The following is a 19,555-nucleotide window of genomic DNA, read 5'->3' as shown; positions in this document are numbered from 1 at the left end:
ATAGTAGAAGCGGGACTTGGCGTGACAATTTTGAAATTAGTCCCTAACAGGAATCAAACTCCGGTCGTTAGGGTGTGCCACTGCGACCCCAACCACTAGGCTAAGCCCACATCGTCATTAGACAATCCTTTTAGATATGATAGATTTTGCACTTTGCCTTTTATCTCTTCTACTTTTTTTTATGGACTGTGTTAACTTTGGCTCTGAAGAGGCTAGGTTGGAATTATTTAGTTGTATAGTCTTGATGCGAACTATTGAGTTCAATGAAAACATCTTATGTCAAATAATAAAAAATACTCCATTCCATTTTGAGAGGTGTTTGTTTTTGTGTTTATGGCTGATTTGAAGCAGTCCAACCAGCTGGGCTCTATTAGGGGTTTGGAAAAACGAGAGCATGCACGTTGGACAACTAACAACTGCTGAATTGATTAAGATAAGCCTGTCGCCAAAGGAGACATGCTTTTCTTTCCAAGTATCGCCGTATCGGTAAAATTCCAACGTGCAGAAACAAAACCGTATCCATCATACACGGTCTAAATGGTGCATCAACGATTGACAGGTTTGAGTGGGGTGGGGTCCTCCATGAAAGAAAAAGAAAACAACCAATCATACTTCAGATAGATGAATCTTCACTAGAATTAGAAAATTTGGCGAGTAGGTCAATATATATGCTGCCAAGGAGCCAGGGGTGGTCCATAAGACCATAACCAGACTGCTCGTTAGCAAGGGGTGTGTGTGAGAACAAGAGAATACCGAAAAGAAAAACACACATCCCTCCATTCGATCTGTTCTTACGAGTTTCAGTCGGCACACAGCAGCGATGTCACAGGCTCAAGAAATTCAGCTCCAAATTAGAGGTAACCCACATCGTCTTTGCATGTTTGCATCTTCCAGTGCGGTAGATGTCTCTTTCATTATCTGAAAAGATCGTCTTCTTTCTCTGCCTGTGTTCGTGCTGCTTGATTTTGTATTTATGAATGGTTAAATCGGTGATAAGCTAGTCAGTTTGTGAAGAAAAGGACCAGACCAGAGCAGAAGGGTCTTTGATTTGATGACTGATGCTCTCGGTGCGCCTGAAAGTCCAGCTTGGCTTGCTCTTGCTCGGGCAGGAGAGTGTAATACCGTAGCAATTTCCGATTAGCAACCAACAAACAAGCATCGAAATCATCTAATCATTCCTCCCCAACTGCTCTTCTTCTTGTTCGAAAACTCCGCCGCCTGAACATTTTGCTCATGGAAAAATACGAAGAGGAAGAAGCGAAGAAACTTTCACTGCACGATGCATGCAGCTTTCGAAATGAAAAAAAAAAAACCATCGGAGAAATAAAATATATAGGACCCATGCCCGTTCTCTTATCTTCATGCAACTGAATTGAATTTAGAGGTTGGAGACTTGGAGTGAAAGTAAGATGTTTTTCAGCAAGCGAATTCAGCAGTTGGAGTGAAACTAGTCATTCAGAAAGCGTCGCTTGTCATCAATTAATACTGTAGCGATAGTAGTAGCAACCATAGTCATGCGAAGCCATGCTTATGCAGAATTATAATTGTTGATTTAAGTAGTAGAACAAAAGAGGAGTCCTGCCTAAGAAAAGGTTAAACAGAAGATCTTCACAAAAGCAGTCTGCTGTTCTGCACTTCAGCACACGTAACTGAAAATTAATTCTCTTTTGTTGTTGCAACAAGGTGAACTTAACTGAAGCATTTGATAAATTACGGTGCCTTTTCTGTCCACTAAAGGCACCCCGGAGCACGAATCCGGCCATGCCGAGAACGGCGGGGGGTCAAAGGCCGCCGATCGTCGCCAGCTGGCGGGAAGCAGCATCCGATGGTGGCTGATGGTTATGGTGGACATGTTCATTGTGCTCTGCGGGCAGACCATAGCCACGCTCCTCGGCCGCCTCTACTACAACTCCGGCGGCAGCAGTATATGGATGGCCACGCTCACGCAGTCCGGCGGATCGCCCCTGATCGCCATCCTCCTCCTCCTGACGCCGCCGGACTCCGCCGACGCCGGGCCTCAGCCGCCGGCGTCCAAGATGTTGCCCATCTACCTGGGCCTCGGCATCCTCATCGGCTTCGACAACCTCATGTACTCGTACGCGCTGCTGTACCTGCCGGTGTCCACCTTCGCGCTGGTAGCCGCCACGCAGCTCGGCTTCAACTCCATCACCTCGCGCCTCATCAACAAGCAGCGCTTCACGGCGCTCATCGCCAACTCCGTGGTGGTGCTCACCTTCTCGGCCACCCTGCTCGGCGTGGGCTCCTCCTCCGACGGCACCTCCAGCAACCTCCCGCCCGGCAAGTACACGCTGGGGTTCATCCTCACGCTGTCCGCCTCCGCCGTCTTCGCGCTCATCCTGTCCCTCTTGGAGGTCACCTTCGAGAAGGTGATCGGGACCAGGACGTTCCGGTGGGTGCTGCGGGTGCAGCTCTACACGGGGCTCGTGGCGTCGGCGGTGACGGTGTGCGGGCTGTTCGTGTCCGGGGAGTGGAGGACGATCCCGGGGGAGATGGCGGCGTACAAGGACGGGAGGGCGAGGTACGTGGCGACGCTGGTGGGGACGGCGGTGTCGTGGCAGGCCATGGCGGTCGCGAACCTGCGGCTGATCACCAGGGTGTCGTCGCTGTTCGCCAACGTGACGGGCACGGTGGCGCTGCCGCTGGTGCCGGTGTTCGCGGTCGTACTGTTCGGGGACAAGATGACGGGGATCAAGGCCGTCGCAATGCTCATGGCCGTCTGGGGCTTTCTCTCCTACGTGTACCAGCACTTCCTCGACGGCCGGCGCGCGGCCATGGGGAAGGATGGAGCGGCAGAATGTTGCGTGTGCTCGGCGCGCGCGGGTGGCGAGGCCGTTTTGCACGCTTGAGACGATTGTTTGCACCCGATTTTAATTGAAAGTATGACACCTAGCAAGCATGCACACAACGGTACCAATCTACAAGTTACAACTAAAAGATCTGTAGTTCTTGAATACTCCATTGAAAAAGATGACTAAGGTGAAGGAAGATAAATTCGAAAATCACGATGTCATCCATGTTAGAAAAAATATCTCTTGTTGTATCATCTAACCATGTAGATACCTTCTTGAAAAGGTTGTGATGGTCCACATGTTGTATAGGTAACAACAAACGAAGCATAGCTCTACATTGATAGATGACTTGCATAAGAGAAAAAAAATTATCCTTAAAAACATTGTCATTCGTACATAACCATAGCGACCATATAATAACAATCGTGCCCACCCTAATAAGTAGCTTGAACCTAGGATCTACACCTAGTTTACTACCACTCACAAAATGCCATTGTTGTTGTGTACGATTTATAGCTCCGCTCCATCCAATTACCCATGAAGTTATTGGATTTGTTTAGAAAGGGGACAACCCCTACCTTGATCAATTGATGCACATAAAAAATATAATTCTATCACGAGTGATTTCATTATGGTTCGAGAACTAGCTTAATTCTCACTCGTCTCTCAAATCATAGGATCACGACCTGATTTGTTTCGACTCTCGGGTCATAGGATCACAACCTGATTCGTGCTAGGCATGAGTTACAACACTCCAGAAGAAAACATACCAAGTGATCGCTCACCGGTGTTAGCGCCACTAAGCCCAACCTCGAGTTTTCCCACGTCGTCGATGCAGCAGTGTTGGCTGCAGGCCTGACACCGAAAGTGCTTCGGCGAGTAGATCGCGGTGACGACATCAGCGGAGGCTTCCGAGCGTGGTGGCTGGGACGGCGTCCACGACCGGGCGGCAGCAACAACCACCTCTCCTGGTCAGGGATTAACTTGTCAATGCATACGAATTGTAGACTTAGTCGTAGAAAGTAGAGGGCAAGTAGATCTCGAAGGTTCAGCCTAAAAGGTGCTCGACTCAGAAATTAGGGTGGTGTTTTGACAATAGATTCGATCCTTTCCTCGTCCCTCGACTCCCCTTTATATAGAAGGTGGAGCTGAGGGATTTCGTGTCGTACAAGTTAGAAACTGTGAGAGGGCTTATTGGGTCTTTCCCGTATCGTTACATAATTTCTAATGCAAATTCCTTATCCGAAATTCTCCGGGCTTCTGGGCCTTTAAAGATTCGGGTCGTGGGCCTCACATCCTTGCCAGATAACCCAGGTGCTTTATTCGGCATGCATATATCAGTAGCCCCGGAGATTTTGCTTAAATCGCAGAGTTGGGTAAAATCTCCATCGTAAAACTGAGTCGCATATTTATAAAACCTTCGCATCATAACGAATATTTTTCCCAATGTCTATTTTGTATATGGAAAATATTAAATGGGGATGGTTCATCTGACAGATCAAGTACCAGTTAAGTGCTCTTATGGAAACCCGCATAAACCTACTTCAAACTCGAGTCCCTGGACTCGAACTCGGGATACTGGCATGATTCGACATGTGCCGCTTAAGGACTTACCGTGAACCGAATCTCAGCTATGTTTTATCGAGTACCTAACGCGTCCGTTAGGATTTTTCTTCGTATCTGCTGATACGGATAAAGTGGAAGAGCGCATTTAAGTGCGGTACCACGCCACACAGGACAGATCCTGGGGTCTTACCTTCGTAATCTCTTTGGAATTACGGCATTTAGATTTCTTTATCGCATCGAATGCACTCTGAGAATATATTGTCAAGTGCCTTTGTCGGCTGTTGGAATTGTGTATTTAATCGAGTTGACTCGTAAAATAATATCTTGATCTCCCGATGGGAGTACATGACGAGTTATATGTAACTCGAAGATGTACGATGAAAAATTCTTCGTCTACAATTCTATGTCTTGTTATTTTCTCATCTTCTTCCTCATATTTCATCGGGTGCGCGACCAGCGCTCCCGATGGGAATAGCCCCCGAGGCTACAGCCAAGTGTTTACACTTGGTTGTAGGCTCAACTTTTGTTTTTTTGATCAACTCTGTATTTTTTTCTTTCGCCTCGTCATCTTATCAGAAGTATAGCCAATACTTCTGATAAGAGTATCCCCGAGCATATGAACAGGTACTTGCATCTGAGCATAGGTTCTCGAATTTTCCTTTTTGACCGTTCATTTCCTTAGATCTCGCAATTTTCTTCCCACGATATTTTGCCTCACCACTCGAAGCTTTTTTGACTGACGTCGCTGCTGACGACAGCCACGTATAGCCAACTTGGGAAGCCACGACTCCTGGCAAACCACTGTTCCGTGGGTCCAAATCTCTGCACCTCCGACACGTCGCACAAGTGGGGCGCCCACGTCCTCCGGAATTCCCGGCACGCGCGCAGTAACTTCCCTCCAGTAAAATTGGAGTGCTAAGACCAGTCTACCCTTTAGACACGCAGAGGGTTCAGAACCGTTCTCTCTTCATCCGACGGTTGAACGCATCGTCTTCTGCCTATAAATTGGACCCTTGTCCTCAGTTATCCCCTTCGCTGCGCCGCACAATTCCTCTCTCTCTCTCTCTCTCTCTCTCTCTCTCTCTGCCATTCTTCCTCCTCGAGCACCTCGCGCCCATACTCTGCTTTCTCCTCCTCGCTGCTCCATCAATCCTTCCGCGCCATGCCTCCGCGCACCAAGCGATGCACATCCCGCGCTTCAGGCACTGAAGAGCGCACGGACAAGGCCAAGATCTCTAGCTGGGAGAGGTCGAAGCTCTCCGCGCAAGATCACAAGATGCTGAAGAAGATGGGCCTACTCAACAAGGAGGCCATGAAGATGCCCGGAGACGAGAGTTATCCTCATCCTCCTATCGGTTTCCGGGTAACCTTTGTCAATTTCCTCATTCGCGGCCTCTATGTTCCTGTTCACGAATTTCTTCGTGGCCTTCTCTTTATTTACGGGATCCAGTTGCACCAGTGATGTCTATGCACGCTTCTATTCCTGTAGACAGTGTTGGGCCTCCAAGAGCAGAGGTTTGTAGAACAGCAGCAAGTTTCCCTTAAGTGAATCACCCAAGGTTTATCGAACTCAGGGAGGTAGAGGTCAAAGATATCCCTCTCAAGCAACCCTGCAATTACGATACAAGAAGTCTCTTGTGTCCCCAACACACACCTAATACACTTGTCAGATGTATAGGTGCACTAGTTCGGCGAAGAGATAGTAAGATGCAAGTGATATGGATGAATATGAGTGGTAATAACAATCTGAAATAAATATGGCAGCAAGTAAACATGCAGAGAGAACAAGTAAATAAACGGAGTTTCGATATTCGGAAACAAGGCCTAGGGATCATACTTTCACCAGTGGACACTCTCAACATTGGTCACATAACTAAATAAATAAATGCTACACTCTCTTGTTGGATAACAAACACCATTCATTGTGTAGGTCTACAAAAGCACACCTCAAGCCGGAGTTAACAAGCTCCACAACTTCATAAAGGAAACACACACGATGCGCACACCGTCACCGTCACACCGTGGAGAGTGAATCCGGAGTTCATATTAAAGTAACCTCTAGAGTGTATAATAGTGCTACTCTGGATAACTCTTCTAATGGAATCACTGATCGTGTAGTGGCTACAAAAGCTCCGCTCAGAGTTCATCAAGTACTTGACAAACACCACTCATAGGGATATCCACGTCAAATCATAAATCCAAGATATTTATCATAGTGATAGTTAACTTCATAATCTACAAGAGATCACAATCATAATCTACGCCAAGTACTACATGATGCACACACTGTCCACTTTACATCATGAAGGAGGAATAGACTACTTTAATAACATCACTAGAGTAACACATAGATGATATTCAACTAGATCACAAAGCTCATGATCACATAAAGATCACATGAGAGAGAGAGAGAGAGAGATGAACCACATAGCTACCGGTACAGCCCTTAGCCTTGGGGGAGAACTACTCCCTCCTCATCATAGGAGACAGCAGCGTCGATGAAGATGGCGGTGGTGCCGATGGAGATGCCTTCTGGGGGCACTTCCCCGTCCCGGCGGCGTGTCGGAACAGAGACTTCTGTCCCCCGAATCTTGGCTTCGCGATGGCGGAGGCTCTGGAACTTTTCTCGTATCATGGCTTATGTTTTTAGGGTTTTCGCGACGGAGAGGCTTTATAGGCGGAAGGGCAGCCTCGGAGGGGTCCTGGGGGACCCACACCATAGGGGGGCGCGCCCCCCCTTGGCCGCGCCGCCATGTGGGGTGGGGCCCCCTTGGCTCCCCTCTGGCCCCTCTTCGGTGCTCTGGAACCTTCCGTGAAATATAAGACCGTGGGCGTTGATTTCGTCCAATTCCGAGAATATTTCCTTTGTAGGATTTCTGAAACCAAAAACAGCAGAAAACAGGAACTGGCGCTTCGGCATCTTGTTAATAGGTTAGTGCCGGAAAATGCATCAAAACGATATAAAGTATGAATAAAACATGTAGGTATTGTCATAAAACTAGCATGGAACATAAGAAATTATAGATACGTTGGAGACGTATCAAGCATCCCCAAGCTTAGTTCCTACTCGCCCTCGAGTAGGTAAACGATAACAAGGATAATTTCTTAAGTGACATGCTACCAACATGATCTTGATCAATACTATTGTAAAGCATATGCGATGAATTAAGTGATTCAAAGAAATGGTAAAGACAATGACTAAACAACTGAATCATATAGCAAAGACTTTTCATGAATAGTACTTTCAAGACAAGCATCAATAAGACTTGCATAGGAGTTAACTCATAAAGCAATAAATTCTTAGTAGAAAGTTTTGAAGCAACACAAAGGATGATTAAGTTTCAGCAATTGCTTTCAACTTGTAACATGTATATTTCATGGATAGTTGTCAACATAAAGCAATATAACAAGTGCAATAGGTAAACATGTAAGAATCAATGCACACAGTTGACACAAGTGTTTTCTTCTAAGACAGAAAGAAGTAGGTAAACTGACTCAACATAAAGTAAAAGAATGGCCCTTCGCAGAGGGAAGCATGGATTACTATTTTTGTGCTAGAGCTTTTCATTTTGAAAACATAGAAACAATTTTGTCAACGGTAGTAATAATTCATATGTGTTATGCATAAGATATCCTATAAGTTGCAAGCCTCATGCATAGAATACCAATAGTGCTCGCACCTTGTCCTAATTAGCTTGGATTTACATGGATTATCATTGCATAACATATATTTCAACCAAGTGTCACAAAGGGGTACCTCTATGTCGCCTGTACAAAGGTCCAAGGAGATAGATCGCATTTGATTTCTCATTTTTGATAGATCTCAACTAAGGACATCCATACCGGGACAACATAGAAAACAAATAATGGACTCCTCTTTAATGCATAAGCATTCAACAACAGATAATATACTCATAAGAGATTGAGGATTAATGTCCAAAATGAAACTTCCACCATGATTCATGGCTTTAGTTAGCGGCCCAATGTTCTTCTCTAACAATATGCATACTCAAACCATTTGATCATGATAAATCACCCTTACTTTAGACAAGACGAACATGTATAGCAACTCACATGATATTCAACAAAGGTGTAATAGTTGATGGCTTCCCCAGAAACATGGTTTCCGCTCAACAAGCAACTTATAAGAAATAAGACACATAAGCTACATATTCAATACCACAATAGTTTTTAAGGCTATTTTCCCATGAGCTATATATTGCAAAGACAAGGAATGAAATTTTAAAGGTAGCACTCAAGTAATTTACTTTGGAATGGCAGAGAAATACCACATAGTAGGTAGGTATGGTGGACACAAATGGCATAGTTTTTGGCTCAAGGACTTGGATGCACGAGAAGTAATCCCTCTCAGTACAAGGCTTTGGCTAGCAAGGTTGTTTGAAGCAAACACAAGTATGAACCGGTACAGCAAAACTTATATAAGAACATATTGCAAGCATTATAAGACTCTACACTGTCTCCTTGTTGTTCAAACACTTCACCAGAAAATATCTAGACTTTAGAGAGACCAATCATGCAAACCAAATTTCAACAAGCTCTATGGTAGTTCTTCATTAATAGGTGCAAAGTACATGATGCAAGATCTTTAAACATGATCTATTGGAGCACAACAATTGCCAAGTATCAAATTACTCAAGACAATATACCAATTACCACATGAAGCATTTTCTGTTTCCAACCAAATAACAATGAACGAAGAAGTTTCAACCTTCGCCATGAACATTAAAAGTAAAGCTAAGAACACCAGTGTTCATATGAACGAGCGGAGCGTGTCTCTCTCCCAAACAAGGTATGATCCAATTTATTCAGAGAACTAAGATAACAAAACTAAAATAAAAGCACACAGACGCTCCAAGTAAAGCACATAAGATGTGACGGAATAAAAAATATAGTTTCACTAGAGGTGACCTGATAAGTTGTCGATGAAGAAGGGGATGCCTTGGGCATCCCCAAGCTTAGATGATTGAGTCTTCTTGAAATATGCAGGGATAAACAACGGGGGCATCCCCAACCTTAGACTTTTCACTCTTCTTGATCATATTGTATCATCCTCCTCTCTTGACCCTTGAAAACTTCCTCCACACCAAACTCAAAACAAACTCATTAGAGGGTTAGTGCATAATCAAAAATTCACATATTCAGAGGTGACATAATCATTCTTAACACTTCTGGACATTGCACAAAGCTACTGGAAGTTAATGGAACAAAGAAATCGATTCAACATAACAAAAGAGGCAATGCGAAATAAAAGGCAGAATCTGTCAAAATAGAACAGTCCGTAAAGACGAATTTTTTAGAGGCACTTAACTTGCTCAGATGAAAAAGCTCAAATTGAATGAAAGTTGCGTACATATCTGAGGATCACACACGAAAATTGGCAGATTTTTCTGAGTTACCTACAGAGAGGTATACTCAAATTCGTGACAGCAAGAAATCTGTTTCTGCGCAGTAATCCAAATCTAGTCAACCTTACTATCAAAGACTTTACTTGGCACAACAATGCAATAAAATAAAGATAAGAAGAGGTTGCTACAGTAGTAACAACTTCCAAGACACAACAAAACAGTAGCAAAATAAAAACATGGGTTATCTCCCAAGAAGTGCTTTCTTTATAGCCATTAAGATGGGCTCAGCAATTTTAATGATGCTCACATAAGGATGAGAGTTGGAGCAAAGAGGGCATCAAAAAGAAAGTATAAAACAAATTTAAGCCTAACCCACTTCCTATGAAAAGGAATCTTGTAAATAAACAAGTCATGTAAGCATAAGGCAACAAGCATAGAAAGGCAGCACAAGCGTGCTAGCGTGTAGTTGACGTGGGAGTTAGAAATCTTTGTGGAGTAACTTTTCTTCAGGTCCCCGGCAACGGCGCCAAAAATTTGCTTGATGCGTGTAGTTGACACGTCCGTTGGGAACCCCAAGAGGAAGGTGTGACGCGCACAGCAGCAAGTTTCCCTCAGTAAGAAACCAAGGTTTAATCGAACCGATAGGGAGTCAAGAAGCACGTTGAAGGTTGATGGCGGCGGGATGTAGTGCGGCGCAACACCGGGGATTCCGGCGCCAACGTGGAACCTGCACAACACAACCAAAGTACTTTGCCCCAACGAAACAGTGAGGTTGTCAATCTCACCGGCTTGCTGTAACAAAGGATTAGATGTATAGTGTGGATGATGATTGTTTGCGGAGAACAGTAAAGAACAAGTATTGCAGTAGATTGTATTTCAGATGTAAAGAATGGACCGGGGTCCACAGTTCACTAGAGGTGTCTCTCCCATAAGATAAATAGCATGTTGGGTGAACAAATTACAGTCGGGCAATTGACAAATAGAGAGGGCATAACAATGCACATACATGATATGATGAATATTGTGAGATTTAATTGGGCATTACGACAAAGTACATAGACCGCTATCCAGCATGCATCTATGCCTAAAAAGTCCACCTTCAGGTTATCATCCGAACCCCTTCCAGTATTAAGTTGCAAACAACAGACAATTGCATTAAGTATGGTGCGTAATGTAATCAATAACTACATCCTCGGACATAGCATCAATGTTTTATCCCTAGTGGCAACAGAACATCCACAACCTTAGAACTTTCCGTCACTCGTCCCGGATTTAATGGAGGCATGAACCCACTATCGAGCATAAATACTCCCTCTTGGAGTTAAGAGCAAAAACTTGGCCAGAGCCTCTACTAATAACGGAGAGCATGCAAGATCATAAACAACACATAGGTAATAGATTGATAATCAAAATAACATAGTATTCTCTATCCATCGGATCCCAACAAACACAACATATAGAATTACAGATAGATGATCTTGATCATGTTAGGCAGCTCACAAGATCCGACAATGAAGCACATGAGGAGAAGACAACCATCTAGCTACGCTATGGACCCATAGTCCAGGGGTGAACTACTCACTCATCACTCCGGAGGCGACCATGGCGGTGAAGAGTCCTCCGGGAGATGATTCCCCTCTCCCGGCAGGGTGCCGGAGGTGATCTCCAGAATCCCCGAGATGGGATTGGCGGCGGCGGCGTCTCGGCAAGGTTTTCCGTATCGTGGCTCTCGGTATCGGGGGTTTCGCGACGAAGGCTTTAAGTAGGCGGAAGGGCAACGCGGGGGGCACACGAGGGCCCCACACGCCGAGCCGGCGCGGCCAAGACCTGGGCCGCGCCGCCCTGTTGTGGCGGCGCCTCGTGGCCCCACTTCCTTTCCCCTCGGTCTTCTGGAAGCTTCATGCAAAAATAGGACCCTGGGCGTTGATTTCGTCCAATTCCGAGAATATTTCCTTTGTAGGATTTCTGAAACCAAAAACAGCGAGAAAACAAGAATCGGCTCTTCGGCATCTCGTTAATAGGTTAGTGCCAGAAAATGCATAAATACAACATATAATGTGTATAAAACATGTAGATATCATCAATAATGTGGCATGGAACATAAGAAATTATCGATACGTCGGAAACGTATCAGCATCCCCAAGCTTAGTTCTCGCTCGTCCCGAGCGGTGTAAACGATAACAAAGATAATTTCTGGAGTGACATGCCATCATAACCTTGATCATACTATTGTAAACATATGTAATGAATGCAGCGATCAAAACAATGGTAATGACATGAGTAAACAAATGAATCATAAAGCAAAGACTTTTCATGAATAGTACTTAAATACAAGCATCAATAAGTCTTGCATAAGAGTTAACTCATAAAGCAATAAATCAAAGTAAAGGTATTGAAGCAACACAAAGGAAGATTAAGTTTCAGCGGTTGCTTTCAACTTGTAACATGTATATCTCATGGATAATTGTCAACATAGAGTAATATAACAAGTGCAATATGCAAGTATGTAGGAATCAATGCACAGTTCACACAAGTGTTTGCTTCTTGAGGTGGAGAGAAATAGGTGAACTGACTCAACATAAAAGTAAAAGAAAGATCCTTCAAAGAGGAAAGCATCGATTGCTATATTTGTGCTAGAGCTTTTATTTTGAAAACAAGAAACAATTTTGTCAACGGTAGTAATAAAGCATATGTATCATGTAAATTATATCTTACAAGTTGCAAGCCTCATGCATAGTATACTAATAGTGCCCGCACCTTGTCCTAATTAGCTTGGACTGCCGGGATCATCGTAATACACATGTTTTAACCAAGTGTCACAAACGGGTACCTCCATGCCGCCTGTACAAAGGTCTAAGGAGAAAGCTCGCATTTTGGATTTCTCGCTTTTGATTATTCTCAACTTAGACATCCATACCGGGACAACATGGACAACAGATAATGGACTCCTCTTTAATGCATAAGCATGTAGCAACAATTAGTGTTCTCATATGAGATTGAGGATATATGTCCAAAACTGAAACTTCCACCATGATTCATGGCTTTAGTTAGCGGCCCAATGTTCTTCTCTAACAATATGCATGCTCTAACCATTAAAGTGGTAGATCTCCCTTACTTCAGACAAGACGGACATGCATAGCAACTCACATGATATTCAACAAAGAGTAATTGATGGCGTCCCCAGAAGCATGGTTATCGCACAACAAGCAACTTAATAAGAGATAAAGTGCATAAGTACATATTCAATACCACAATAGTTTTTAAGCTATTTGTCCCATGAGCTATATATTGTAAAGGTAGAGAATAGAAATTTTAAAGGTAGCACTCAAGCAATTTACTTTGGAATGGCGGAGAAATACCATGTAGTAGGTAGATATGGTGGACACAAATGGCATAGTGGTTGGCTCAAGGATTTGGATGCATGAGAAGTATTCCCTCTCGATACAAGGTTTAGGCTAGCAAGGTTATTTGAAACAAACACAAGGATGAACCGGTGCAGCAAAACTCACATAAAAGACATATTGTAAACATTATAAGACTCTACACCGTCTTCCTTGTTGTTCAAACTCAATACTAGAAATTATCTAGACTTTAGAGAGACCAAATATGCAAACCAAATTTAGCAAGCTCTAGGTGTTTCTTCATTAATGGGTGCAAAGTATATGATGCAAGAGCTTAAACATGAGTACAACAATTGCCAAGTATCAAATTATTCAAGACATTTTAGAATTACTACATGTAGCATTTCCCGATTCCAACCATATAACAATTTAACGAAGAAGATTCAACCTTCGCCATGAATACTATGAGTAAAGCCTAAGGACATATTTTTCCATATGCAACAGCGGAGCGTGTCTCTCTACCACACAATGAATGCTAGGATCCATTTTATTCGAACAAAAACAAAAACAAAAACAAACCGACGCTCCAAGCAAAGCACATAAGATGTGACGGAATAAAAATATAGTTTCAGGGGAGGAACCTGATAATGTTGTCGATGAAGAAGGGGATGCCTTGGGCATCCCCAAGCTTAGACGCTTGAGTCTTCTTAGAATATGCAGGGGTGAACCACCGGGCATCCCCAAGCTTAGAGCTTTCACTCTCCTTGATCATATTGCATCATTTCCCTCTCTTGATCCTTGAAAACTTCCTCCACACCAAACTCAAAACAACTCATTAGAGGGTTTGTGTACAATAAAAATTAACATGTTCAGAGGTGACACAATCATTCTTAACACTTCTGGACATTGCATAAAGCTACTGGACATTAATGGATCAAAGAAATTCATCCAACATAGCAAAAGAGGCAATGCGAAATAAAAGACAGAATCTGTCAAAACAGAACAGTCCGTGAAGATGGATTTTATTGAGGCACCAGACTTGCTCAAATGAAAATGCCCAAATTGAATGAAAGTTGCGTACATATCTGAGGATCACGCACGTAAATTGGCATAATTTTCTGAGGTACCTACAGAGAGGCAGGTCGAAATTCGTGACAGCAAAGAAATCTGTTTCTGCGCAGTAATCCAAATCTAGTATGAACTTTACTATCAACGACTTTACTTGGCACAACAATGCACAAAACTAAGATAAGGAGAGGTTGCTACAGTAGTAAAAAACTTCCAAGACTCAAATATAAAACAAAAATACTGTAGTAAAAACATGGGTTGTCTCCCATAAGCGCTTTTCTTTAACGCCTTTCAGCTAGGCGCAGAAAGTGTCTATCAAGTGTTATCGAGAGACGAAGTATCAACATCATAATTTGTTCTAATGATAGAATCAAAAGGTAACTTCATTCTCTTTCTAGGGAAGTGTTCCATACCTTTCTTGAGAGGAAATTGATATTTAATATTACCTTCCTTCATATCAATGATAGCTCCAACAGTTCGAAGAAAAGGTCTTCCCAATATAATGGGACAAGATGCATTGCATTCAATATCCAAGACAACAAAATCAACGGGGACAAGGTTATTGTTAACGGTAATGCGAACATTATCAACTCTCCCCAAAGGTTTCTTTATAGCATTATCAACAAGATTAACATCCAGATAACAATTCTTCAATGGTGGCAAGTCAAGCATATTATAGATTTTCTTAGGCATAACGGAAATACTTGCACCAAGATCACATAAAGCATTACAATCAAAGTTATTGACCTTCATCTTAATTATGGGCTCCCAACCATCCTCTAACTTTCTAGGAATAGAAGTTTCAAGTTTTAGTTTCTCTTCTCTAGCTTTTATGAGAGCATTTGTAATATGTTTTGTGAAAGCCAAGTTTATAGCACTAGCATTGGGACTCTTAGCAAGTTTTTGTAAGAACTTTATAACTTCAGAGATGTGGCAATCATCAAAATCCAAACCATTATAATCTAAAGCAATGGGATCATCATCCCCAATGTTGGAAAAAATTTCAGCAGTTTTATCACAGGCAGTTTCAGGCAATTTTGCACGCTTTGCACTTGGAGTAGTAACATTGCCAACACCAATTATTTTATTATTGATATAGGAGGTGCAGCAACATGTGAATCATTAACATTACTAGTGGTGGTAATAGTCCAAACTTTAGCTACATTATTCTCTTTAGCAAGTTTTTCATTTTCTTCTCTTTCCCACCTAGCATGCAATTCGGCCATCAATCTTATATTCTCATTAATTCTAACTTGGATGGAATTTGCTGTAGTAACAATTTTATTTTCAATATCCTTATTAGGCATAACTTTCGATTTCAAATGATCAACATCGGAGGCAAGACTATCAACCTTAGAAGCGAGAATATCAAATTTATTGAGCTTTTCCTCAACAGCATTTGTTAAAAGCGAGCTTTGTGTACTAATAAATTCTTTAAGCATAGCTTCAAGTCCAGGGGGTGTGTTCCTATTATTGTTGTAAGAATTCCCATAAGAATTAGCATAACCGTTACCATTATTATAAGGATATGGCCTATAGTTATTACTAGAATTGTTCCGATAAGCATTGTTGTTGAAATTATTATTTTTAATGAAGTTTACATCAACATATTCTTCTTGGGCAACCAATGAAGCTAACGGAACATTATTAGGATCAACATTAGTCCTATCATTCACAAGCATAGACATAATAGCATCAATCTTATCACTCAAGGAAGAGGTTTCTTCGACAGAATTTACCTTCTTACCTTGTGGAGCTCTTTCCGTGTGCCATTCGGAGTAATTAATCATCATATTATCAAGGAGCTTTGTTGCTTCACCAAGAGTGATGGACATAAAGGTACCTCCAGCAGCTGAATCCAATAGGTTCCGCGAAGAAAAGTTCAGTCCTGCATAAAAGGTTTGGATGATCATCCAAGTAGTCGATCCATGGGTTGGGCAATTTTTAACCAAAGATTTCATTCTTTCCCAAGCTTGTGCAACATGCTCATTATCCAATTGTTTAAAATTCATTATTCTACTTCTCAAAGATATAATTTTAGCAGGGGGATAATATCTACCAATAAAAGCATCCTTGCATTTAGTCCATGAATCAATACTATTCTTAGGCAGTAGATAGCAACCAATCTTTAGCTCTTGCTCTTAATGAGAAAGGAAACAATTTTAATTTTATAATGTCACCATCTACATCTTTATACTTTTGCATTTCACACAATTCAACAAAATTATTGAGATGGGCAGCAAGCATCATCGAACTAACACTGTAGAAAATTGCTCTCGCATAACAAGATTCAGTAAAGCAGGTTTAATTTCAAAGAATTCTGCTGTAGTAGCAGGTGGAGCAATAGGTGTGCATAACAAATCATTATTATTTGTGGTTGTGAAGTTGTTGCGGTCAGAAACCCACCGGCGGGCAGCGACTGGCAACACCGTAGAGCCGGGAACAACTAGGGCTGCGGCTGGCCCCAGTCCCTCAGAGCGACGGCCCGCAAAGCCTTCCGGTCACACGTCCGATGCTGTCGCAAGGGCGTGCCACCTGACCTATACCTGGTCGAGGAAGGTGTTGGATGATGCCTCGCTTAGTTTCCTGCATGGCATACACGTAAACGTTAAATACGAGCCTCGATCGGCTCTCGGGTTATCCTGTGAATCGGCTCAAAGAGCCGATCCACCCATGATTCGTACGAGGTGCACGAATATATGGTGGTCCTGCTTGATCAAGATAAAGCTAATGCGATCTACGACGATTTAGGGTTTTCACCGCATAATCGGATCATCCTACTCACGATTGGGCCTCGCGCTCGCGCACGGTGATCGTAAGCCGATCCTAGACAGGGCCTAAAAACCAACACGAGATTGATCCCCGGAACATCCTGTCTAGGGCTAGCAAATTACACCCTACATGCCGCTGGATCCTCCAACCCTTTGTAAGGCCTAACTATTGCGGATATTAAACTAATCCTTGAAGAACAAGGAGCAACCGTAACGGATCGGATCTACTAAACTATGATCGAGCGGGGTGCCGCCCCTACACCTAAGATAGGTGTAAGGGCGGCAAGATGTATAAGGGTTGCACTACGACAGCATATGATACGAAGAACAATGCTAACCCTAACACATCTAAGATAACTACGTTGCTCGCCATCAAAAAGGCTTCAGCACGAGCAACGCATGAACAACGTAGATAGGCTTGTGCTGCCTAGATCGCAAGATGCGATCTAGGCAGCATGGTGCTTACCGGAGAAACCCTCGAGACGAAGGAGTTGGCGATGCGCCGAGATTTGTTTGTGTTGAACGTTGGTTGTTGTTTATTTCATAAACCCTAGATACATATTTATAGTCCAAGGGACTTTCTAATTCGAGGCGTGCACCTAACCGTGCACGGGTAAAACTCTATCTCCTAACCGACTCATAATCTAATACGTTACGGATACACGGGCAATTAGCCCAAACTTGGTACACAAGGCCGATTCACGTATTTCTTCCATGTATATATCTTCAAGTCCATCTTGATCGCGGCCCACCTCCGACTCGGTCAAATTCCGGTGATAACACATGCCCCCCTGGTTTTGGAAATGTCATTTCCAAAATCATTATGCTTTCTTTCGTCGGGTCATGTCATGGCAGAGCAGAGCTGCCGCAGAATCTTCCATCATTTCGCCGCGCCTCCTTGGCTACTCTGCAAAATCTTGACAGCCTCAGCATCACTCCCGAGAACCGCAATAGCATTAAATTTCCACTAGGCTCCTCCTTTATTTAACCGTGCCGACTGATTAGCCCTCTTCATCCTCTTCCTCTGTTCTAGCTATCGGCACCAAAAAACCCTCTTCCCTGTAGCAATGTCTTCCTCTTCCTCTTCCCCCTCAGGCCTCCCCCTCCAACCGTCGCCGAAGAACAAGAATGAGGACGACCTCCACTCCGGGGCAAACCCCATCTCCTCCGATAAGGAGGAGAAAGAAGGAGAAGTAGAGAAGACCAAGGCCTCCCCTCCACCAAGCTCCCTCCGAAGAAGCGCTCCCGCATGTGGGCGGACAGCGAGGACGAAGATGATGACGAAGAAGGAGAAGAGGAGGAGGAGGAAGATGATTCCTCCTCTTCCGCTGGGTACCCGCCGACGAAACGCTTCCGCTCTTGGGCGGACAGCGAGGATGATGATGATGACGAGGAAGACGAAGCTCCGACCAAAGGCTGGGGCAGCAGCGACGAGGAGCTTCCTGGGAGCAGCGGCCGACGACATCGACGACGGCGATGATGAGGACAGCGACGACTAGTAGAGTAGGACTAGTAGTAGCAGTGCACTAGGCACCAGATCCCTCTTTTGAGAGCCATCGGCTCTTCCTTGTAAAGCTGCTCCTTTGAACTAATGAAAATTGTTCTCCCGATTTATCTTTCAATTAGTTCAATTTCAATCCTCCAACTCGTCTCACCAAGGCCGATAGCAACGTATCAGACCCCTCCTCTTTTTAGACGCCCATGAAGCCGGGCTCAGATATCGATTAGACTGCCAGTCAAGCACTTCTCAAATTCAGACTGTGATTTGATACTCCGCAAATCTATAGCCGATGACTGTTCATCGGCCATTTTTGAGAATCCAGTCTTCCTCCCTTTCTTGTAGCAACAGGACGGTCCAAACCCTGTAAAAGACGACAGCCTCCCTTTCCAGCTCCCCTCCGTAGCCTTAGCAGTCTTCCTCTGCAAGCAGCTCAGCGTTTTCGGAGAAGGCCGCGATACAGGGTCAGCCGATGCAACTCCGATCGGCTCCCGAAAAATAGAGCATCCACCAAATTAGCTGCCCCCGAGCCTTAATCAAGGCGAGAACATCAGCGAGGATGCACAGATCTAATCAGGAAAGGCTTTGACTTCAGGTAATCTGGTAATCCGAGCCAGCCACCAGGAAGAGCCAGCCAAACTTGCCCCACCGATCAGCTTTTTTCCGTTGAACTATCGCAAAGGGTTGTTGGCTTATTGCAACCGAGGCTGCTCTCAATGCACATTCCCTCCAAGGAAACAGAAACTCATGAAGCTAAACTGAAAACCATCTTTGGCGCAAATCTGAGCCTCGTGGGTCTCGTGTAATTGTTCTAGAGTCGATGGCGGCGGCATCGGCTTTGTATCCTTAAGTCGACGTCTGCGCATCGGCTGTGCTAAAAAAAAAATTGAATTTTTTACGGCCGATTTATGTATCGGCCCCCATACTTCAATACCCATCATCAAAGAATATCTTGGGCTGCTGGGCATTTGAAAGATACTCCTACTTCATATCCTCGTGTTTTATCCACCTAGGTGCCCCCCGAGCCGATTCTGTCAAGAGAATTGATGGTATCGGCTCTTTAGGTATTCCCTGCTGGATCAAACGTTGAACCCATGCAGAATGGATGGTGAGGATAATTTTGGCCGATTGCTGG

The 19,555-nt window shown here is 43.8% G+C and overlaps 1 protein-coding gene across 2 annotated transcripts; it reads left to right on the top strand.

The window, feature by feature from the left end:
• The first annotated feature begins 707 nt into the window (after positions 1 to 707).
• LOC124686782 (probable purine permease 11) lies at positions 708 to 3,020 on the top strand. 2 transcript variants are annotated; one of them, XM_047220680.1, is made up of 2 exons: positions 708 to 857; positions 1,738 to 3,020. In XM_047220680.1, the coding sequence occupies exons 1-2, from the start codon at positions 821 to 823 to the stop codon at positions 2,865 to 2,867; spliced, it is 1,167 nt and encodes a 388-aa protein (XP_047076636.1). In that variant the 5' UTR covers positions 708 to 820; the 3' UTR covers positions 2,868 to 3,020. The 2 variants fall into 2 exon arrangements, with proteins under 2 accessions (XP_047076636.1, XP_047076637.1); XM_047220681.1 differs by having other exon boundaries at positions 1,684 to 3,020.
• The last annotated feature ends 16,535 nt before the right edge of the window (positions 3,021 to 19,555 follow it).

Source organism: Lolium rigidum, chromosome 2, assembly GCF_022539505.1.
Source record: "Lolium rigidum isolate FL_2022 chromosome 2, APGP_CSIRO_Lrig_0.1, whole genome shotgun sequence".
Taxonomy (NCBI): domain Eukaryota; kingdom Viridiplantae; phylum Streptophyta; class Magnoliopsida; order Poales; family Poaceae; genus Lolium; species Lolium rigidum.
This window is presented reverse-complemented; position numbering and strand designations above follow the sequence as displayed.